At 34.3% G+C, this 24,486-nt stretch overlaps 2 protein-coding genes across 2 annotated transcripts; one reads left to right on the top strand and one right to left on the bottom strand.

Moving 5' to 3' along the window:
- Window positions 1-15,597: 15,597 nt before the first annotated feature.
- On the bottom strand, window positions 15,598-16,602 carry LOC544142 (H1 histone-like protein). The gene is made up of 2 exons (NM_001247460.2): window positions 16,387-16,602; window positions 15,598-16,255 (listed from the first exon to the last, which is right to left on the bottom strand). The coding sequence occupies exons 1-2, from the start codon at window positions 16,561-16,563 to the stop codon at window positions 15,809-15,811; spliced, it is 624 nt and encodes a 207-aa protein (NP_001234389.1). The 5' UTR covers window positions 16,564-16,602; the 3' UTR covers window positions 15,598-15,808.
- A 3,460-nt stretch (window positions 16,603-20,062) lies between these two features.
- On the top strand, window positions 20,063-24,381 carry BBR/BPC2 (GAGA-binding transcriptional activator). The gene is made up of 3 exons (NM_001279314.1): window positions 20,063-20,119; window positions 22,828-22,881; window positions 23,263-24,381. Exons 2-3 carry the CDS (start codon window positions 22,876-22,878, stop codon window positions 24,157-24,159), a joined length of 903 nt encoding a protein of 300 aa, NP_001266243.1. The 5' UTR covers window positions 20,063-20,119; window positions 22,828-22,875; the 3' UTR covers window positions 24,160-24,381.
- The last annotated feature ends 105 nt before the right edge of the window (window positions 24,382-24,486 follow it).

Below are 24,486 nucleotides of genomic sequence, written 5' to 3'. Positions count from 1 at the left end.
ATAATTAAAATGTCATAAAGGACAAATTAGGAGTACACTACTTGTAAGAACTCCAAAATAATAGCAGGTCTCAAGCAACAGATACTTATACGAACAACAAACACAAGAACAGCCCTGTAAGGAAGCAGCAAATAAAAGAACATAAGAATTCGTTGAAGAGCCTTACTGGTCAATGCTTTTTGGTCAAGCAACACACAAATTCACAGGTGCAATTAGTCTAAACAATTAAAAGTGTGCGATGTTCTCAAGCAACCCACCTCTACTAATCCTCAAAACATTTACAAAATCAAAAAAGATGAACCAAATAATTCACTATTTCTTAGGTGGCACACTTTTCCATTTTTAAGAAACAATCAAAGTCAAACAGTCTTAGACCATGTTAAGGTAAATAGCGTATGAAGTTCTACTGTACCAGTAGCGTAATTTGTAAACAGAAGAGGTAGCGTCATGATTAGCCCAAAAGCTTTGACACCTAGAATGGCTGCGAGCAACGGTCCGTCATGGCTGTAAGCTTTAGTAAGCCTTAAGAGACGGAGAAGATGCACCATGAATTGAAACTTTCTCCTAAGTCTCATATGGCATGCCAATCAACAGTTTTCAACTCAAGAGAGAACATGCTAAATTGCTTTTTTTTAAGTTATACAAGAGAGTAATATAAGAACAAGAAAAGTACAAGGTTGTGTAGTTCAACAGTTTTCAACTCAAGAGAGAACATGTTTGATTGAACATAGATAGATGAAAACCTCCAAATCCTCATTGTGTATTAAACAAAGCGGGAGTGAGTAAAATAACAAGAAAAGAGGAAGTGCATGTGTAATATCACGAAAAGGGTGGTTTGGTGAGAGATGAGAAAGAAACTCAACTCAAAACACGAATCAGCTCAAAAGCTTAGAAACATGTCATGGCTGCAAGCATTAGTTAGCTTCGAGAGGTAGAAAAAACACTAATAAATGGTACTTCTTCAAAAATATCACATACCCACATGAGATGCCATGCCAAGCAACAGCTATTCAGCTCAATAGAGAACAGGTTTATTGCCCTTTTGAGTTATACCAGAAAGAGTACTAAAAATATGGAAAATGGAAGGTCATGTAATTTCACCAAATGGGTGGTTTGGTGAGTGAAAAAAATTGAGTTGTGCAAAGCCAAATCACGATGAGCTCAGAAGCATTGAAATCTGTCGTGGCTACAAGCATCAATTAGCCGTGTTAAATGGAGAAGAAACACAATGAAATAAAAATTTAACATCAAAATCTCATAGACCCACCGGAGGAGGTAGCTCCAAAGAAAACAAGAACATATTGTGTACAATCATCAAATTCCAAGGTACAAACACTTGCCGTCCTGTAAACAATGGCAAGAACAAAGACTAGGTTAGTTGTTTGAAAGCTATCTTAATGAATAATACCAATTAAAACTCAAAGAACTTTAACCTTCAAAATCTTACCATGTCCGTTTGGCCTCCAATGAGTATTAGTAACAATTTCAAACAAAGAAACGTCAAAAATAGATAGCAGAGCATCTCATTAGAATGTTTGAACAAAAAAGCTCTTCCCTTATAAGTTACCATTCATAATTCACTGGCTATAATCAACCCAAATAAAACATAAATGGACCTTAAGAGACAATACACAAGAATGACACTTCAAAGGGTTAAACCCTCAAAAATCCTTCTTGGTTTCAACAAGATGGAACACAGAACTGATATAAACAGTGTTATTGACACCTCAAAATGGAATAACCAGCCTGAGAAGAAGTGTTTGTCATGTTTTTTTCGCATTTAGACATACATATATCCATCAGTGGGAGGAATATAAACGTTGAAGCTATAAAAGATGCATAACAATGCAAAACATCAAAAATAGGATCTGGGCTTACAAGAGGTGGCCGCAAACACCCCTCAATAATCCAACATTTCATTTAAATGCCTCGTTCTTGAGCTGGTACTTATCAAAAGATGGAGACACATTACGAATGAAAAGCATCAAAATTGCTAATCAGAAGGACGTGCGTGATTTCAATATCTCCCACATTAATCATGGAAATAATATTTCCCCTTGTGCATATAAAGAGGTAATTTTGACCCTTTTCCCTTCTGTTTAGCAAATTGAGGCTCAGATTTGTGTTATGGCAAGGCCAAAGAGAAGCATACCACGACATGGCAGCAATGCACGATTGCATGTGTGATTTATGCGTCTCAATTACAGGCCATACCAGGTTTCCCCACAATGATACGGGTTGAGTAACCTCAATGCCCGAATTTAGTTAGCCCAAAAATCATCACTGCCACTTCAATAATTTTCATAGTCAAGCTGTTGTAGTATAGTTGTGTGTATTGCCTTATGAGCATACATCTAAGAATGCAAAAATGCAAAGAAACCCAGAAACTCAAGTGTATTCTCTGTGTCCTCTTTCTTTTTTAAGGGCTGTTGATTTGTTTTAAAAAATGTAGAATCATAGGAAAAGTTTAGGGAGAAGGAAACCACCCTTGATAGAAATCCCATACTCTTTGCTGCCTCATTCTTGCCTTTTTAGGCTAACCTAACAGAAGGAAATTCACAAGACTTCAAGTGTCTTTCAGTTAATTCTTTCTCCTAAGGCTCAGATTTAACCAGGCAAAAGGAGACAAAACAACCACAATGGCTGCAGACCTCAGCTGCAAAACGGAGATGCCTTAACGGGTTGCCTCCCCAAGATAAGGGTAGCTCCAATGCCAGACCCAACCCTATACAACTTCATTTGTCATCATCACAGCCTTATCCTATAAATAAAAGCTAACATTGGTGGATCCTTACCCTGTCCTCTGTGGGGACTCGAGAAGTTGTCCGACAAGAAAGTACAACTTCAGATGATCCTTCAAAAGAAAGTGCAGCTTCAGATTATCCATCAAAAGAAAGTAAACATCAGATGATTATTCAAAAGAAAGTGCAACTTGAGATGACCCTTCAAAAGAAAGTACAACTTCAGATGATCCTTCAAAAGGAACTACAACTTCAGCTGATGAAGTAATATATAATAATATTGAACAAAACTTACTGCACAAGTAATGCTTACCATTGCCATCCACCTTACCGTAGCAGGTCTCGGGTGCCTATAGCAACACATACCTGGTGGAAACTAGGTTAAGCTCCAAATAGCCTGAGGCATTCGCTTAATTATCCCAATCTCACTAAAAAGGTAAAAACAAATTCTTGAACATCCTTAACACACATTGCAAGAATAACAACATAATTTTTTAAACAAAAAGATTTCTTGAATTTCCTTTATGTGTGCAATGCCAGTATATTCTTAAAAACTACGATTTCTTTGATTTCCTTATAATTCGCCAACAAGTTCTTGAAATTTTTTAATCAAGCATTCATGCAAGAACTTTTTTTTGCGTACCACGAAAAGAGAAAAGTCAACACTAGGAATAAGAAAAGAGGGATTGCATGTGCAATATCATGAAGGGTGGTTCGGTGAGGGGTGGAAAAGAAACTCAACACAATACACAAATCAGCCTTAAAGCTTAGAAACCTATCACGACTGCAAGCATCAGTTAGCCATGTAAGACAGAGATTAAAAAAAAACCATGAATGGAACTTTCTCCAAAATCTCAGAAATCCTCATGAGATGACATGCCAAGCAAAAATTTTACAGCTGAATAGAGAACATGTTTGATTTGCCATTTTAAGTTATACAGGAGATAGTACTAAAAATAAGAAAAATGGAAGGTCATATGTAATTTCACTAAACCTGGCCGCTGCTCACTCTTTGATTCAATCAGTTCGAGAGAAAACAAGTTTTATTGAACTTCCATATCCTCATGGTTCATAAACTGAGCAGAAAGAGTACTAAAAGAATAACAAAAGTGGAAAGTCGTGTAATTTCACCAAAAGGGTGGCTTGGGGAAGGGGGAAAGAAAATTAGTCTTTGCCAAGCCAAAACACGAATCAACTCAAAAGCTTTGAGATCTGTCATGGCTGCAAGCACTAGTTAGCTTTATGAGACAAAGAAGATGCACATAATGAAATGGAACTTACTCCTAAATCTTATTCCTCTGTTTCTTTTCCGCTTTGTCCATTTCAGAGTTATTGTTCCATTACAAAATGAAAACGAAGGCAACAAGAATAAAGAAAAATATCTTAAATAGCTTCATATTCTAATTCCATGTTCTCTCTTTTTCATATGTGGGGTGGGTGGAGGCGAGAGAGAATCATGATAGCTCCAAATTCACAAATTAAAAAATAACTTACACCACAAGCCTTGTTTATTCACTGATGGGCGTACTATTGATGATCCATCTGTATCAGCAAGCTGTGGGTTGCAAATACATTCTTCAGAGAACTTGGCACGGCATTTAAACAAGAACTTGAGCAAATACTTCATGAGAAAGATCGGAGTTAGATGAAAGATTAAAATATGAGAGCTAGTTAGTGTCAATGGACTAACCTGTTGAATAAATTCTAACAGATCCACAACAGTTAGATTAAACGCACAAAATACACAAAACCTGTATGACCAGAAAAACAAACCTTTTCTTGTTAATGATGGTACTAGAACAAAAAAGCTCTTCCCTTATAAGTTACTGCAATAATCAACCCAATTAAAACATAAAATGGACTTCAAGAGAAAATGCACACAAATGACACTTGAAAGCCTTAAACCCTCAAAAACCCTTCTGGCTTTCAACATGATGGAGCACAGAACTGATATAAACTGTTATTGTCAACTCAGAAAGGAATAACCAGCCTGAGAAGAAGTGATTGTAGTGATTTGTTTTCCACATTTAGACAGGCATAGATCCTTCAGAAGATGGAATATGAAGGTTGAGAGAACAAGGTATAAAGTGTAGTAAAAGGTTTGAAAATGTAGGTGAGAAACTAATCCTACATTAACAACTACAATCAGTACTTATATAGCTCTCCCTTCAAAGACTGATTTGCAAATGGTTTACATGTACTTAACTTATTGAATGTATAATATGACAGCAGAGAATGTTACCGCAATAAGTGAGACAGATGTTGGCTGCCACTGGATTAGATTTAAATTCCTGCTTTAACCAAAACATATAACTCCATGCTCGGAGTAAGGTTTAACTTTAATGAACATTGAGAAATTTAGTGCAACGGAATTTCTGGTAAATGTCAAGTTCCATAGACCGGTTTGTGAAATGAAAAACAAACAAAGATCGTAGCTTACCTGGTAAATGATCCTGAAGCTTGAGAATGATTATTGTCGATCCCCCAATACCAATTTAGAATTTGATCAGCATAGTTGAGTAGTAATTGCTAACCAATTTCAGGCATGAACTGCAAAAGAGTGGTCAAAGACTCAAAAATCAAAATCAATGTTACCTGTCATAAAGAGTTTTTAAACTTCCCCACCAGACTCCAAACCAATGTTACCTACTATCAAAATGAAGATTCCAATTCTTGCTCAGAATGAAGATAGGTTCTTGTCCTGATTTTTAAAGTAGGACCTGATAATTCAATAAAGTACAGACTCCAAGTCGAAATGAATTTTTACAATCATTGCCTTCTCACGTAATTCTTCCAAACGAATTCTCTCATTTCAGCATGCTGAAGAAAATGACAATGACTGTAATGCTCAACGAAGATAAATGCAAGAATCAAACAAAAAAAATCATAATCCTTGACTATGTAAAAAGGGACGCACATTTATTTCGACATCGACCTAAGTTTCTACACAGAAATATACTTTCACCAAAACATCACAAAGTGAAGAAGCATGATAAAGCACTCTATATCAGACTTTTTTTCTTCAGTAATGTCATAAAATTGCAATATAAGAGAGGAAGATATTACTTGTTGAAGATTAGTTATGTTCTAATAATAACGTAAAACCTGCTATTTGGTAAATAAAAATGTGGATTATTACACGATGAAAAATAAATGAGTAATTCTTTCTCCTTAGGCTCACAAAAAGGAGAATCAAAGGTTTCTCGAATTTCATTTAATTCGTATCATGCCAGTACATTCTTGAAAACTATTGTTTCTTTGAATTCCTTAAAAACATAATTTTCTTAAGAAGAATGCAGGCAAGAACTCAAGTGTACTCTCTCACTCTCTTTCTTTTTTAAGGGCTGTGTTGGTTTGTTTTAAAAATGGAGAATCATAGGCAAAACATAGAGAAAAGGGAAACCAACCAACCTTGATAAGAAATACCATAGTTCCTGCTGCCTCATTCTTGCCTTTATAGGCTGACCTAACAGTAGGGAATTCACAAGACTTCAAGCGTCATTAGGCCAATTCTTTCTCCTAAGGCTCAAATTCGTTATAAAACTAGCCTAAAGAAGACAAAGCAACCGCCATGGCTGCAGACCTCAGTTGCAAAATGGAGATGCCTTACAGGGTTGCCTCGCCAAGATAAGGGTAGCTCCAATGCCCGACCCAAGTATTGGCCGCATAAGTTACCCTTAAAGCTTATAAATCTGTCATGGCTGCAAACATTAGTTACCCTTGTGGGACAGAGAAAAAATACCATGAAACAGAATTTTCTCCAAAATCTCACAGACCCACATGAGATGCCATGCCAGGTAATAGTTTTTCAGCTCAAGCGAGAACGTGCTTGATTGCCAGTTTTAGTTATACCGGAGAGGGTATTAAAAAGATAAAAATGGAAGGTGATGTGTAGTTTCACCAAAAGGGTTGTTTAATGAGGAATAAAAAATGAACTTCATGAAGCAAAAACACAATAAGCTCAAAAGCATTGAAATCCGTCAAGGCTTCAAGCATTAGTTAGCCGAATAAGCTGGTGAAGAAACACCATGAAATAGAAATTTAATTCTAAAATCTCATAGTTCCATCTGAGGTGCAGCGCCAAGCAATAGTTCAATCAGTTCGAGAGAAAATAAGTTTTATTGAACTTCCACAGAAGGCAAAACTTCCACAACCTCATAGTTTATAAACGGAGCAGAGAGAGTAATAAGAATAAGAAAAGAGGAAGGTCTATACAACCTCATCTGTCATTATGACAGCCTTATCCTATAATTAAAAGCTAGCATTGGTAGATAGACCTTACCCTGATCCTTTGTGGGGGACTCAAGAAGTTGTCCAACAAGAAAGTATAACTCCAGGCGATCCTTCAAAAGAAGGTACAAATTCAGATGATTCTTCAAAGAAGGTACAACTTCAGATGATCCTTCAAAAGAAAGTGCAACTTCAGATGATCCTTCAAAAGAAAGTTAACATCATATTATCCTTAAAAAGAAAGTAAAATGTCAGATGATGAAGTAATATATAATAAATTGACCAGAAACTGCACATCAAAGTGCATTAGATCAATGTTAAAGAAAGTAATACTTACCATTGTCATCCACCTTACCACAGTCCATAGCAGGTCCCAATTCCTCATTCTCTTACAAGTCACAATTTCAACTTCTAAGAAACAATAAAAAAATCAAGACCATGTAAAGGAAAATGACCACTGAGTGCATCGACGAAAGTATGTCCAATTGAGTGTCTACATCCAAAGTACTAAAAATCACTACTTTTCTTACAATTAAACTACATAATTTTTTTGCAGTTGTGCTAAAAGCATTAAAACTGCAAACGAGAAGGGTGTGGTTTCAATATCTCCCACATTTATCATGGAAAAGATATTGCAACTTATGCATAGTAAAGGTGTAACTTTGACCCTTTCCATTTTTTTTCTTCGGCAAATTGAGGCTCAGATTTGTGTTATGATAAGGCCAAAGAGAATCCAACCACGCCATGGCTACATGGTTGCATGTGTGAGTTATGCTTCTCAATTACAAGCCATACCGGGTTGCCACGCCAAGATACGGGGTTGGGTAATCTCACTGCCCTAATTTAGTTAACCCAGAAATCATCACTGCCTCTTTAATGATTTTCATAGCCATGTTCTTTTAGTATAGTTGTGTATGGCCCATATGAGCATACGTCCAAGGGTGCAATAATGCAAAGAAACCGAGAAACTCAAGTGCACTCTCTCTGTCTCTCTTTTTTTAAAGGGCTATTGGTTTGTTTTAAAAAATGGAGAATCATAGGCGAAGCATAGAGAGAGGGGCAACCAACCTTGATAGAAGTACCATGCTCTCTGCTGCCTCATTCTTGCCTTTTTAGGCTAACCTAACGAAAGGGAATTCACAAGAGTTCAAGCGTCATTCGGCCGATTCTTTCTAAGGCTCAGATTAAACCAGGATAAAAGGATACACAGCAACCCCCATGCCAGCAAACCTCGGTTTCCCAACGGAGATGCCTTGTCGGGTTACCTCGCCAAGATAAGGGTAGACCTTAGGCTCAAGAAAATCACAGTCCAGAACCTAAATGACTTCCAAAAATTAATAACTGAATAAAGACAACACTTAGCTAAAAGCTCAACAGCACTGAGCTAAAAGCTTACATCATTCAAGTTGATTGCTTGTATTGCTTGCAAAGAGCATTTTTGGGTTCTGTGAGAGCAAAATAAGGATCCACAATTAAAAGGAAAAAAATGAAGTAAGAAACAATATGAACTGTGAAAAGCAAAAGAGAACATAAACTTCAAATATTGTCTTTCATCTTCAAGCGACCTACATATTTTTTTACCTTTTCCTGGTGGTCCAAAAATCATATACAAATAAGTTGACAGTATGAGAATGGAGAAATAACACCATGAAATGGAAATTTGATTCCAAAATCTCATAGACCCACCTGAGGTGACGTGACAAGCAACAGTTTCATCAACTCAAGAGAAAAAAAGTTTAACTGAACTTCAAGGGAAGACAAAACCTCCACATCCTCATGGTATACAAACTTAGAAGAAAGAGTAGTAAGAATAAGAAAAGAGGAAAGTCATGTGCAGTTTCACAAAAAGGGTGGTCTGGGGAGGGGTGAAAGGAAAATGAACTTTGCCAAGCCAAAACACGAATCAACTGAAAAGCTTTGAAATCTGTCATGGTTGCAAGCAACAGTTAGCTTTATGAGACAGAGAAGATGAATCATTAAATGTAACTTTCTCCTAAATCTCATATACCCACCTGAGGTGTCATGCCAAGCATCAAATTTTAGCTCAAAAGAGAACATGTTAAACAAGAGAGAGTACTAAGAACAAGAAAAGTAGAAGGTCTGGCACCTACACCAAAAGGTTGATTTGCCGACAAAAAGATTGAACTTTTAGACGTCCAAACACGATTAGCTCAAAAGCTTTGAAACCCAACATGGCTGCCAGCATAAGTTTGTCTATGAGACACCGAAGAAAGAACAAAAAATGGAATTTATCCCAAAATCTCACAGACCACTGGAAGTGTTGTGCCAAGCAACAGTTCTTTAGCGCGACAAGCAACATGTTTTATTGAATGCAATGGATGAAAACTTCCAAATCTCACTGTGTATAAAGCAGAGCAGAGTGAGTACTAAGAATAAGAAAAGAGGGAGTGCAAGTGGTTAGGTGATGGGTGGGAAAGAAACATGAATCAGCTCAAAAGCATAGAAACCTGTCATGGCTGCAAAACATTAGTTAACCTTGTGAAACAGAGGAAAGTACAAAAGGATATGAAACTTTTCCCATAATCACACAAACCCACATGGATGCCAAGCCAAGCAGTAATTCGGCTCCACAGAGAACAAGTTTGAGTGCCATTTTGAGTTATACGGGGAGAGAATTAAAATATGAAAAATGGAAAGTCATGCATAATATAACCAAAAGGGAGGTTTGTGAGAGAAAAAAATTGAACATGCGAAGCCAAAACACAGTTAGAATAAAAACATTGAAATCTGTCTTGGCTACAAGCATTGGCTAGTCAAGTGAGATGAAGAATAAACACCATGAAATAGAAATTTAATTCCAAAATCTCATAGACCCACCTGAGGTGTCGTACCTACTACCAAGCATCAATTTAATCACCTTGAGAGAAAACAAGTTCTATTGAAATTCCACAAAAGAAAAAAATCTCCACTTCCTCATGGTTTATTAACAGAGGAGAAAGAGTTATAAGAATAACAAAAAGAGGAGGTCATGTGTAATTTCACGGAAAGGGTGATTTGGGGGAGGGGAAAGGAAACTGAACTTTGCCAAGCGGAAAAACGAATCAACTCAACAACATTGAAATCTGTCTTGGCTGCAATAGTCAGTAAGCCATATGAGACGGAGAAGATGCACCATGAAATGGAAATTACTCCTAAATCTCATATACCCACCTGAGGTGCCATGCCAAGCAACAGTTTTTCTGCTCAAGAGAGAACTTGTTAAATTGCTTTTTTTGAATTTTACATGACTGAGTAATAAGAACTAGAAAAGCAAAAGGTCATGTAGTTTCACCAAAAGGATGATATAGTGACAAAACAATTGAACTTTGCAACGCCCGGACATGATTATCTCAGAAGCTTCGAAACCCAGCATGGCAGCAAACACCAGTTTGCCTAGGAGACAGAGAAGAAAGACCAATAAGTAGAACATTTCCCAAAATCTCATAGACCCGCCTGAAGTGCCGTGCCAAGCAAAAGTTCTTTAGTTTGACATGAGACATGTTTGATTCATCGATGGATGAAAACCTCCAAATCCTCATTGTAGAGTGAGTACAAAGAACAAGAGAAGAGAAAGTGCATGTGTAATATCACAAAGAGGGTGGTACGATGAGGGATGGGTAAGAAACTCAACCCAAAACACGAATCAGCTCAAAAGCTTAGAAACATGTCATGGCTGCAAGCATTAGTTACCCTTGAGAGACAGAGAAAAAACACCAAGACATGGTATTTCTTCCAAAATCTCAGAGACCCACATGTGATCCATGCCAAGAAACAGTTTTTCAGCTCAACAGAGAACAGGTTTGATTGCCCTTTTGAGTTATACTGGAAAGAGCACTAAAAATAAGAAAAATGGAAGGTCGTGTGTGATTTCACCAAAATGGTGGTTTGGTGAAAGAAACAGAACTGAACTCTACAAAGACAAAACACGATGAGCTCAGAAGAATTGAAATTTGTCGTGGCTACAAGCATCAATCAGTCGTGTGAGATGGAGAAGACCATGAGATGGAAATTTAATTCCAATCTCATAGACCCACCTGAAGAGCAAGAAGAATTATTGAACTTCCACAAAAGACAAAACCTCCATATAATTAAAAAAAGAGGAAGGTCATGTTTGTTTTCACGAAAAGGGTAGTTTGGGGAGGGTGGGAAGGAAACTGAAATTTTCTAAGACGAAACACGAACCAACTCAAAAGCTTTGGAATCTGTACGTGGCTGCAAGCATCATGATACAGAGAAGATGCACCAGAAATGGAACTTTCTCCTAAATCTCATATACCCACCTGCGGTTTCATGCCAAGCAACAGCTATAGAGAGATTTAAATTGCCTTGATTGAGTTATACAAGAGAGAGTAATAAGAACAAGAAAGAAGATGGTCGTGTAGTTTCACAAAAAGGATTATTTAGCGACAAAAATATTGAACTTGCAACAACCAAACATGATTAGCTCAAAAGCTTTGACACCCAGAATGACTGCAAGCATCGGTCTGTCATGGCTGCAAGCATCCATAAGCCTTATGAGACAGAGAAAATGCACCATAAAATGTAACTTTCTCCTAAATCTCATATACCCACCTGAGCTGCCATGCCAATCAACAGTTTTTCAGCTCAAAGAGAACATAAATTGCTTTTTTTGAGTTATACAAGAGAGAGTAATAAAAGAACAAGAAAAGTAGAAGATCGTGTAGTTTCACAAAAGGGTGATTTACCAACAAAAAAAATTGAACTTTGCGACTCCCAAACATGATTAGCTCAGAAGCGTTGAAACCCAGCATGGCTGCAAGCATCAGTTTGCCTATGAGACAGAAAAGAAAGACCAAAAAATGAAATTTCTCGAAAAATCTCATAGACCCAAAAGATGAATTGCCGGGCCAAACCAACAATTCTTTAGCTGGACAAGTAACTTGTTTGATGAACATCGACATATGAAAACCTCTAAATCTTTATTGTGTATAAAACCGAGTAGAGTGAGCACAAAGAATAACAAAAGAGGGAGTGCACGAGTAATATCATGAAAAGGGTAGTTTAGTGAGGAGTGGGAAAGGAACTGATACCACCTTAACATAGCAGGTCCCAATGCCTATAGCAACAGATACCTGGTGGAGGGTGAAAAGTGGAAACTGGGTTAAAGTTCAAACTAGGAGTACATTACTTATAAGAACAAACACAAGAACGGCCCTATAAGGAAGCAGCAAACAAAGGAACATAAGAATGAAGAGCCTCACTGGTCAATGCTTTTTGTGCAAGCAACACACAAATTCACAGGTGCAATTAGTCTAAACAATTAAAAATGTGTGATGTTCTCAGCAGCCCACCTCTGCAAATCCTCAAACATTTACAAAATCAAAAAAGATGAACCAAATTCACTATTTCTTAGGTGGCACACTTCTCCATTTTTAAGAAACAATCAAAGTCAAACAGTCTTAGACCTTGTAAAGGAAAATAGTTTATGAAGTTCTACAAGGAGTGTCAGTAGCGTATGAAGTTATATACTGCACCAGTCGCGTAATTTGTAATCAGAAGAGGTAGCGAGTGAAGATGGCGGTGTCATTTTATAGCTTTCAAAATGAAAACTTTTTTTAAATACACGCCGAAAAAAATAATTCAGAATACGCACAGAAGTCTCACCAGTCACTGCCTTTTGTGTAATGCCTTTTGTGTAAGCCACAGACAAATTCACAGGTGCAATGATTAGAACTGCATGAAGGCACGACTTGCCACCGTTAGTCACTTAACTATGATGTTCTCAGCAGACTTATACTGATTCTCAAATTAAAACAATAACAAAATCAGAAACAATCAAAGTCGAAAAGTCTAGATCATGTAAAGGAAGATGGTCGGTGAGAGCGTTTACAGTGTCTGTCTGTCTAATAATTAAACTACTTAATTCAAAATACTACTAATCACAACTTCTTATAATTAGAGTTGTGCGAGTGGGTTCAAGAACAACTCCACGTCAATGACTTTGTGGCACCAGCATAGCGCTGTTGAAACACTCCTAAACAACCCTTGTGAAAACATAATGACATTGAACTCCAAATAGCCTCAGGCATTCGCTTAATGTCTCTAAAAAAGTAAAAACAGATTCTTGAACAAACTTAACACACACGGCTAGAATAATGACATAATAATTTTTTTTTAAAAAAAAAGATTTCTTGAAGATCCTAAAATATGGTTAAAGAATACCAATAATTTTAAAAAAAGACGAGTTCTTGATTTTTCTAAAATAAAGAATTCCAATTTAACTTCAAAAAGACGACAATTTCTTGGTTTTTTTTTCAAACAAGGAATGTATGCAAGAATTAAAAGATAATCTGGATAATTAAGTTCTCGAATTTTCCTTGTTTCTTTGTTTAATCGAGAGAAGGATACCGGAATCATTGGGGATTCTAAGATTTGGGGTTTAGGGTTTTGATCGGAATCGTCACTGGGACAGCAATCCAGTGGAGAATTCTCGATCTTGATCGGCCATCGACAGCATGCGTGAATTCCAATAAACTCAAGTTGTCGGATGGAAGAATACCAAGATCGGAAAATTGATCTTGATCGGCCGTCGTTACCGGAGAGCAGTGACACGGAGTCGTCTATGTTACGCTTGTGAATTAGCGGCTACCTTTATTTATAGTTTTCAGAAACGCGGAAAAAGTACGCGAGATAATGCAAATTACAAAATATATTATTTTTAGTTTTAATAATAATAATAAACAAATTTGCTATTTCTCAATCCAAAAATTAACTTTTGAGTTAGTAATTTAAATGTTTTTTTCTTTTTTGTAATTTAAATGTTGATTTTGATTTGCATGTGCATAAATTTCACAATTTCTGAAAATTAGCAAAATTTATTCCATGCTTATATATTCTTAACAGATAAGTAAATTTCAGTTCACATATGGTATCAAAATATCTAAGACACTATATTAATTATCATACATATCAATATTTTGTTGATCAATAATTATTTATGATTATATGCTATTAAAAAATTTTAAATGCACATAATTTTATAAAAAACTATTAATTTAAAAAATATCAATAATAATTTTAACGATAATTATTTAATATAAGTATTTACAACTAATAATTTAATCAGTTTAATTATAAATAATATTTTTAAGAAAAACTTAAAATTACGAGCCTTTTGAATACAACATAAAATAAACTTAAAGAGTCTTTTGAATAAGACATAAAATAAACTTAGAAATTAAGTTATACATTTTATAAAGTTTTGAGATAAACTTTTGGGATATGAAATTAAAGTAATTTTTTTTTGTACATTTCATAAATAAGAGTTGAATTTAAATTAAATATTTTAAAATTGGAATTTTGAATTTTATGATCAAAGTAATCAGAGTAATTTCTCTAATAGTCATTCATGTTTGAGAAATTTTCTAGAAATATCACTTGTGTTTGTTTTAGAATTATAATATCACTCAACTTTACCTATTTTTCTCAAATTATACGACACAAAAAATACATTATCTTTCTCCTATTATGATGTCATGTCACATTTTTTATTATTATTAAAAGAATATGCTTTAAACCTATTTAAACGTTAGGTTGCAATATGTTTTTTTTAAATATTGTAATCTATTTATATTTTTTGAAAATGTTTTGTTTTTTGGATATATAAAGATAAATTTTAAAAATTAATGAAAAAAAGTAACTCATTTTTACAACTATCTACTAATTAGTTGTTTTAACTATTTTTTAAAAATAAGTTTTTTAATTTTTTTAAGATAATTATTATTTTTTATTATAAGTTTTTTTATTAATTAATTTTTTTATGGTGCACTTTTTCTTCTCCTTTATAAATAGTTATTTCCATATTTCATTTTGTTGGAGCAGTTTCTAAAATCACCAAAAATGTGATAAATATAAATAAATATTACAGTCACTGTTGTTCAATTTCATTTTTTGCATTTAAAATTGAAACTAGAGGCATTTAAAAATCATTAATTTTTTGTCGTTATAGTTTTTTAATACAAAAGAGTTTTTATTTTCTATTTAAAATAGTTATGTTAAAATTCTTGTTCTTTTAATTGTATTTTTAGAGCATATTTAACATGTTTTTTCAAAAATTAAAATTCTTGAATATTTGTGATTCTGACATTTGACACTTTTTATTTCTCCTATTATATATAAGATAGATTTAAAAAAATTAACAAAAATAGCTGAATTTCTCCTGTTCTTTAAAAAAATTAGAAAAATATTAATAATAAATAAAAAATATTACATGACATTTTAATAAAAGAAAAATAATATATTTTTTTGTGTCTAAATATATTTTGAAAAAAAAATAGATAAAATTAGATGATTAATATTCTTAGGTAATATTCTAAGTAATTTTTCAAACATAGATATTACTCGATGAATCACAGGTAGATTCTTACCAAGAATACAAATTACAGAATGCGAGAGTTATCTATATTTATTTAATAATAATTTCATTTAAAAATTTTATAGACATCATAAATCAATTATGAAACTTGAAAAATATATTTCTTCAATGGAATTGTTCGTGTAATGCTCACACAAAATCTTGAATTTGTGATACAGGCAATTGACTATCGTCGACCAATCAATGATTATACAATGCCATTAATGATCATTAGAAAAGTAACTCGGCAAATTTGAAAGAAAAAAGATGATTATTGACAGAACAACGCCTTAATTTGCAGAGATACAGAGCCTTCATTAACCAAACTTCAGCAAACCCGACCTACACTACCGAACTAGATGACTGAAAGTAAAAGCTAAGCTTCATTTTTCCTATTCACAGAGCTACAAGCAGCAAACCATTATTCCTCTTATATACAGTCTGTATTATCCCACCGCCATGCTTAAACTGCAATTTTCTTGGCCCTTTTAGCAGCAGGAGACTTGATAGACTTTGGTTGCTTTGCCTTCGCCGGAGTAGACTTCCTTGTCCTCTTGGCTCCAACCTTCTTCGGTTTTGGCGTCGCTTTTGCTTTCTTCGGCACCTCTGTTTTCTTCGCTGCAGTTGAAGTGGCCCTGGTGCTTCTAGGTTTCTTCTTAGAATCGGCCTTGGGGAGCTTTTTGGTAGACGTTTTTGTTGTAGTCTCCTTCTTTCCAGCCTCAGATAGTTTGTATGAAGCCTTGATTTTGATTAGCTTCCCCTTTGCTGCAGAATTCTTCAATTGAAGACCTAGAATTTTCCTGAAATTTGCTGGTAATTCATCCTTATGTTTGTCTTCCATGTATTTAGCAACTGCATACGGACTCGATCCACCTTTCTCGTTCAGAGACAACAGAGCCTCCTTAATCATCTGCAGGAATTCCATACCAAAAAACTTAATCAAGTTGAAATTTGCAAGTTATATGATCTATACACGATGAACATCGGCAAAATAATAATGAAAAGCACAGCTTTATCTATCGATGAATTGATAAAAAATACCTGAAAATAAGGAGGATGAGTAACAGCCTTGGCAGATTTAGGCTTCTTCTCTTTGGGAGCCCTAGGTTTCTTCTCCTTAACAGCCTTCTCTGTCGCCGAAGCCTGCTCCTTAACCTTGGAAGCCTCTGTTGGTCGCTGCACAACGGCGGGGTTCTCAACTTCTCCGATTGCCGTCATCTTCTCAATTCTCAAAAATATCTCAATAACCGTTTCTCTGATCATTCTGTAATGCAACTTACGCAATTTATAATAAGAGTAACGATCCTGGTTTCACAATTCTCTGCATTTTGATTGGTCAATTTAAGGTGACACGGATCGAAGTTTTCTGAAGAATTAATTAGATGCTCACACGTGGATGTTATTTAGACGTTGATTTAGTTGTGTATTTTGATTAAGAGCTGTTATTCTTATCTAGACTAGTATAGAAGAGAAATACTGTGAGCTGTTTTTCTTTACTTCATTATTATTGTGTGTGTATTAGGGGATGTGTTTTCTATTTAAACTTTGGGGATTGAAATTTTAATCATAAAGTTTGAATCTTGTCATGGAACATTTTTGGGGATTGAGGTTAAGAAAATGCTGAATCTAATGTGGCTGGAAATAGGAAAAATGAAGGTCATTTGCATGTATTTTGAAGTCATTAGAGAAATAGAGTAATCATTTGTTTTTCTTTTGCTGATTTATTTTTAACTTTATGCTCTCTCCTTAATAAATAATTACGACTCTTTTTATTTAATAATTTTTAGTTTAAATGTCTTGTATTGTCTAAATATATATATATCTATATCATGTAGTATATTGTATTGATATGGTTTTTTAAACGCACAATTTTTTAAAGAAAAATTGTATATAATGACAAATTAGTAAATCAAATTAATTGTTATAATTATTCTTTGATTTAATTGTGTCTCGTAGCAAATTGTTTGTCAGTCACCTCTCTCCCTCAAACTCTCACTCGCCACTCACCTCACTCGCTCGCTTCCTCTCACTTTTATACAAACACAAGTGTATTAAATCTATTTATATTTGTATAAAGAAGAGGAAATTGTATAAATACATATATTTTTGTTTCCCTCTCTCCCCTCTTTCAGATCTCGCTCGCCACTCTCCCTAATCTCACTCACCACCCTCGCCTTTCTCGCTTGTACAAGCAGAAGCGAAATGTATAAATTGTGTTTCTGTTTGTATAAAGCGATAGAAAATTGTATATACAAATGCAAATACATATATTTTCGTCCTATGCCTATTTTCTTTTGCCTTTCTCTTTTTCTCGTTTTATGCAAATTCAAATGTATATAATTTATCTCTTTCTCGTTTTATACAATTTGATTTAATTGTATATTCCCCCCGCCCAAGTCTCTTTTGCATTTCTCTCTTTCTCATTTTATACAAATTCAAATTATATATAATTATTCTATACATTTATAATTATATAATTCGTTGTATACACTTCGTTTTTATACAATTCTCTGTTTAAGTCTCTTTCTCTTTCTCGTTTTATACACTTCATTTTATACATTTCGCTTCAATTGTATATGTATATCGAATTATACATTTATATGTTTGATATGGAGTGCAATTATACAAACTTTGCTATAACATACAAATTTGAATTTTATGTTTGCTATTTGTAAAAGTTGTCTATTTTTAAAATAAGCTTTCAATTAAATAAAATTGCAAATATATAAATTGATAACTGGATAAGTTTGCAATCAAGCAACAATTTAAACAGACTCACGAGCAGAACCGGAGCCGGATTTTCAATAAGAGAATTCAATATTTGTAGAAATAGACATATGAAGTAATGGAAGGGAGTTCGACGTTTATTATATACATATAAAATTATTTTCACCATATAAATATAATCTAATTTTTCCCCAAAAAATATTTGGATGAACCCCTTTATACAAGGTGGCTCCGCCTTACTCACGAGTCATAGTAATTATTTTTTCTTCCTCTATAAATATAAAGTCAATTCAATTTACTTATATATCAATTTAAAAAAATAATTAAACAGTCTCTCTTCCTTTTGATATTACAATAATAATTTCAGGAGATATGTTATATTTATAAACCTTCAAGGGGGTGTGGTTATAAATACACCATTTACAAATGTTCATTTATATTCATAAATCTGTTAAAAGAGCTTGCAATCAAATTCCTGAAAAGCCATGTAATAACTTATTTTATTCTATAAATAAGAAAATAATACAAATAATTTACAGTAGTTTGAAAATAAATAAATCAACTTTTATCTCCTAATTTGTTTAGATAAAAAATTAAAAATAGTTAACATGATTGACATATATAATAAAACTCTGTAACTATAATTTTAATAATGACGCTCTATAGTTATAGTTATGCTTGTTATGGAGGTTGCGTTTTGTATATATCTATTCATTTGTATATTTTTTTGTATATATTGCTTGTGAATATACAATTAAGGTATGTATATACAAATTATGTATTTGTAAATTTAGAAAAAGTTCATAACTCCGTCTGTATACTTGCTTCTCAATATACAAACAAAGTAATTTATTATGACTTTTTCATAAATCGTATACAAATAGTCAGGATAACCTATATAAAAAATATGAATTTATACTATCAAGAACCAAATTATAGAAATTATAAATTTATACAAATCAAGCAAATAATAAAAATTGAGGAAACTATATTCACAAATTATAATACCTAATACAGGTTAAATATTCGTTATTCTGTATAGTTTTTCCATTTATTATTTATCAATATATGTCTCCTGTTATCTTGATTGTATTAATTTTGTTAGTATTTCATAACAAAAAAAAAAATTTAATCGATTCACTTACTTTGATACCGATGAAGTGACGAGCTTTATGTCATTTAAATAATTACTTTCAATTCATTAAAAAAAATATTATTAAGACGCTGTAGTGACAAATTATTGCAGCAGATTTACATAATATTTATCCCCATTTGTAGAATTTCATAATTTCTGATTGTACACATACTTATATAAAATGCTCAACTACAATATCCACATCATAATTCCCCCAGTCAGAGAGCTAGTCAACTTATCTCAAAATAAACGGTAAAAATTTATCAAATAATTCGATATAATAAATAAAATTGCTTATTTTTTAACTAATGCTAATAATTTTTATTTTGATTTTTTTTTTAATTGAAAGCATTAATCTCTAAATTAATCTTATTTAAAATAAATTTAAATTAATCAAAATTCAATATAAATATAATGCACAAATAAAAACTCCCACGCGCACTCCACCCAACCCCAAGAAAAGGAAAAAGAGAATAACAAGGGTACAATAGATAATAAAAAATACTTAAGTGGGTAAAATGTCGCAAACAATTTACTTTAGGCACCATTCCGTAATTCCCGTATAAATGTTGGGATTGACGCAAGCTCATATTGGAACATGATCGGTAATGCCTGCAAGGCTGCAACGAGTCAAATACCCAAAACGCCGTAGTCTGGTCATCCCAAAATAACAAACGACACCGTTTAGGGTACCAAATTCTGAGATTAGACAGTGCATAAGCATCTTCTCTGAATCTATCAGCTCGACAAATCGGAAAAAAGAAGAAAAAAAAAAAAGAAAAAGAAAAAAGAAAACAAAGAGGAACAGATAAAAAAAAAAGACAACAAAAAGAGGCTTTTGGCATCGAATCTCTCACCTCTGCATCGGTTCTAATCAATTTTCTCGCTTAGCTCTTCTCCCCTCTCCCTCTAGTAAGCTTCCTTCCAATGGCGTTCTCAATTTCATGTTTTCGTTGTTTGATCTCTTCTATTTTGCTACTTCATTTCGCTAATCCGAACTGCATATTTGTGTTTTCTTTTACTTATTCGCTTATGACTTGTAAAAACCCCAGCTTTCGATCTTATTGTGTGTATAACATTTGATCTATGTTGTTTTAGCTTGTGTGCATCCCTAAGAAGTGACTTGTAGAAAGTGTTCTTTTTCTCAAAATGTAGATTTAAGAGGTCAAATTCGATTAGATTTACACTTTGTACATATCAATATATGATGAACTTTCTAGGTTCGAAATGATCTAATTGCTTTCACTGCTTGTTGAACCTTAGTGTATGCTAGATGTTGCTTGAGGAGAATGATGTAATAAATGAAAATGAAGCGCACATAGTTAAATTTGATAAAATGAGGAATGATATGCAATAAGAAGATGCTTAAGTAAGTATAGAGACAAGTTCTATAGAACGCTAAGAACAATAATGTTATACGAAAGTAAATATTGGGCAGTAAGGCTATCACGACTGTCACAAAATTGTAAGATGGATGTGTAAATATGAGGTATTGGACAAGTTCCATATTGTGAGGGTGCAAGTGTTAGACGTGGAAGATGTAATAAGAGAAGGTCGCCTAAGATGATTTGACCATGTTCAACTTAAACCTTCACGGATACATTGGAAGGTGTGATAAGTGATGAGTTAGACCTAAAATTAATTGACGAGGTGTGGTAAGTGACGAGGGAGACCTATAATGTGTCAGATTCAATGTGTATTAAGCTAAGGACAGAACACAATTGAAAGAAAGGGGATTCATATAGGTAATCCTGATCAGGTGGGATAAAGGCTTACTTATTGGTGTCATTCTTACCTTACTTTTAGATTAAAGGGATTCATATAAAGAATATTGTGTTTATAAGCAAGGTTGTAGTGGAATGATTTAGTGCCTAATAAACTGGAGGTGGTCATAAAGTATTCAACATGTATCATATGATGGAACTTTGGGAGTGAGTGATAGAACATAGACTTTCACAAGGTGTTAGAAAACCAATTTGGGTTTATGCTTTGTACAGCTACATCATATGCTGTATATTTGCTAAGAAGAATGATGAAAATTTATTTGGAGAGGAAGAATGATCTTTCACCTGATGTTTGTTTATCCAGAAATAGAGTATGTAATTAAAATTTCAAGCAAGTCTTTGCTCAATGTGTTGGTGGGCATTGGCGAATTTAAGGATTCTTACCAGATGTAAATAACATAGGAGGATATATAGGAATTTTTTGCAACTTACTGCAATTAGTTTACGATTGATTATTACTAATGTTGGTTATAGAGGATAATGTAGCCTAACTCAACTTTGTTGAATGAAGCATAATTGCTTATTCCCTAAGTTGCTCGGACTCTTCACTTTCGGTGCCGCACATGTGTCGACACGATGTGGGTGTGGAATTCTTACCCGATTTGGTCAGCCTGTTTTGGGTATTTTGACCAAATTCGAGGGAGAAATTTTGGACAAATTCAATGATTTGTGTAATCAAACAAAAACTAATGTGAAATTGAAGAAAATGGAATACCCTATATATATAAGTTTCCATTTTCACTCCCTTACCTTTTATCTCCTTCAAGGATTCTCCTCAAGTTTTCCATATTATATCTCATATTTATGCTTTATAACTCTATTTTTAGATATTTGAATGGAACTTAACTGAATCCCGACACCCGTATCCATATCCCCGAATTTTAGAATTTGGATTATAGAGGATCCGACCTCTAGATCTGCACCTGTATCGTACACCCGCACCAGAGTTCGAGCAACTTAACTTATTACTATATCTACAACTTGTGACTTTATATTATTAATAATCCGTGAGTGATATGGTCATACTAGAAAACCATACTAGTCCCGTTTGTCCTTTTTACATAGTTAGAGTTGTAAAAAGAGAGAAAACTACCTTTGGTTTGGGGAAACTTGTCTTTGCTTCCTTTGCATAAAATTCAATAAACTTGTGTCGATCTCATAATTTGTGGGGGTCAAATATATATATACTATGTATCCATTCTACTCCATTCAAGTCTATTTCATTCAGATAATATATGATTTACCCTCGGCAGTTTGTTGAACCTTGTCACGGGTAAAAGCTTGGTATTTATGTGGACAAGAGTAGAGAGGCGGACCCATCATATACCGAGTTTCAATTTGTGCACCATTTTAACTTCACTGCCCTCATGGATTTCTTGGTTGTAAAAATATTGATTTGCTTTTTTAAGAAAAATTATCAGTTCTAAAAATTTCAACTTTTAATACACTACTAACGAACTTAATCTCAATTTGAATCAATCTTTTGTTTTCATTTTTGTTCTATCCCTAGCTAAGTTGCCTGTAGAGTTGGGAGTTGGAGTTTGTCGGTACTTCCTTACGAATTCAGAGATGGTAAAAGAAAGGAACTTCTATTTGTGTGGAAACCTGTGTTTGCTTCCTTTATCTTGGCATATGGACGGACTTAATCATGAGAAATATTAGATAGAATAGATGGAGATAAGATAAAGTCCCTGTCTCCGGGAAAGCTTGAATGAAAACAATAAGTATTTAGGGTCTGTGACTGATAATCATTCATCTAGCACTTTGATTGCTTTGAGATCATTAGATCATGCTTTTAGATCACTACATAAAGTATTTTCTTCTGTGTTTCTGCAGAAACGGCCACATTCAAGATGGGTTTTTAGCATCTGCTTTCCCCCCTTAATGATGGTATGATGATGTACTTATATCTTTGCTTTTGCATTTTTCTGTATCAGAAGTATCTTGTTCAGTAAAGGTGGCTTGCTTTCACTAGAAATAGAAAAATTTGCAAGTTCTTTTGCTTAAGGAACTATAAATTCTAATTATTTTAGCAGTGATCGTCAGTTATGCATTTGAAAACTTAGACTGGGTTTCATTTACTGCACATTAATGAGACCTGACGGAAACTATTCTGTATAAGCACCAAAAAGATAACTTGTAGAATTTACTCATGGATAATCGTTACGTCAATTAACTGGCAACTAAATTAATTTTTCTGAACAAGCTACTGCATTAATCATTAATTGATTTGATTTTGTATGTGCTTAATAATTCTCTTTTTTAATAAAGGACCACAATAACTTTACTATAAAGACTTACATGGCCATCATGGCTGAGAGGGATGCTGCCATCCGTGAACGGAATATGGCACTAGAGGAGAGAAAGAGAGCTTTTGCAGAGCGAGACATGGCAATGCTTCAGAGAGATGCAGCACTTGCAGAGCGTAATGCTTTGATTCAAGAGAGGAACGATGCCATTGCTGCTCTTCGATTGCAGGACAGCTCTACAAATGACAACAATATGGTTCCAGATTCACCAGGAAATGGAACTGAAAGTGGTGCAAAGCACATTTATAACCAACAGCAAATGTATAGAACCACAGCTGATGCTGCTCATGGTTCAACGGAAGATCCCGCAGCTGGCTACTTGAAAGACACAGATACTTCTGAAGCAAAGATTCCTAAAAAGGTCAAGCGACCTAAAGAGAGCAGACACAATAAGCAAGCTAAGATTCCAAGAGTGGGTAAAATTAGCACAGACAGTTTAAGCATGCAGGTCATAGCCACAACATCAGATGATTGGGTAAATCTGCAAGAGATGGATAGTGACAAGGAAGGAGATACACAGCTCACATCATGGAAAGATAATTTGGGGTTGAAAATCAATTTTGATGACTCTGCTATGCCAGTGCCTGTTTGCTCCTGTACTGGGACTCCACAGCCATGCTATAAATGGGGTCATGGTGGGTGGCAGTCAGCTTGCTGCACAACTACCATATCTATGTATCCATTACCTCAAATATCAAACAAACGCTATTCCCGTGTGGGTGGAAGAAAGATGAGTGGTGGTGCCTTCAGTAAATTGCTTAATCGTCTTGCTGCTCAAGGTTATGACCTGTCTATTCCACTTGACCTGAAGGATCATTGGGCTAAACATGGCACAAACCGCTACAGCACATTGAAATAGCTTCTGTGTGCATGTTGGATTGGGACCTCACAATATAGAGAAGGCATTGTCGGAAAATGTGTGTTGTGGATGAAAGAAAGTGTACTTTAATACTGTGCAGGAGATATACCACTAATAGCTATTCATTCACATTTTTTGAGCTCTGTCTCTGTCTCAGAGTTCCAATTCATCTTTATCAGAACGGCCACATATCATGTACTGTACTTTTGCTTTCTTCAATGTACGTTTAATGAATATGGTGATTTGGGTGTCACATAGCTTTGGCTAGACAGCGTAAATAGCAATTTGTGTATATCATTTGTTTCCTCACATTACCATAGCAAACTT

This window comes from Solanum lycopersicum, chromosome 2 (genome assembly GCF_036512215.1).
Source record: "Solanum lycopersicum chromosome 2, SLM_r2.1".
In the NCBI taxonomy this organism is placed as follows: Eukaryota; Viridiplantae; Streptophyta; class Magnoliopsida; order Solanales; family Solanaceae; genus Solanum; species Solanum lycopersicum.
Note: the sequence above shows the minus strand (reverse complement) of the source record. Positions and strands in the feature narration are given on the sequence as shown.

Coding starts and splice junctions, on each gene's coding strand:
- LOC544142 (NM_001247460.2), bottom strand. CDS start 16,563: ATGACGGCAATCGGAGAAGTTGAGAACCCCGCCGTTGTGCAGCGACCA. Junction 16,256..16,386: donor CTCATCCTCCTTATTTTCAG/GTATTTTTTATC, acceptor GAATTCCTGCAG/ATGATTAAGGAGGCTCTGTT.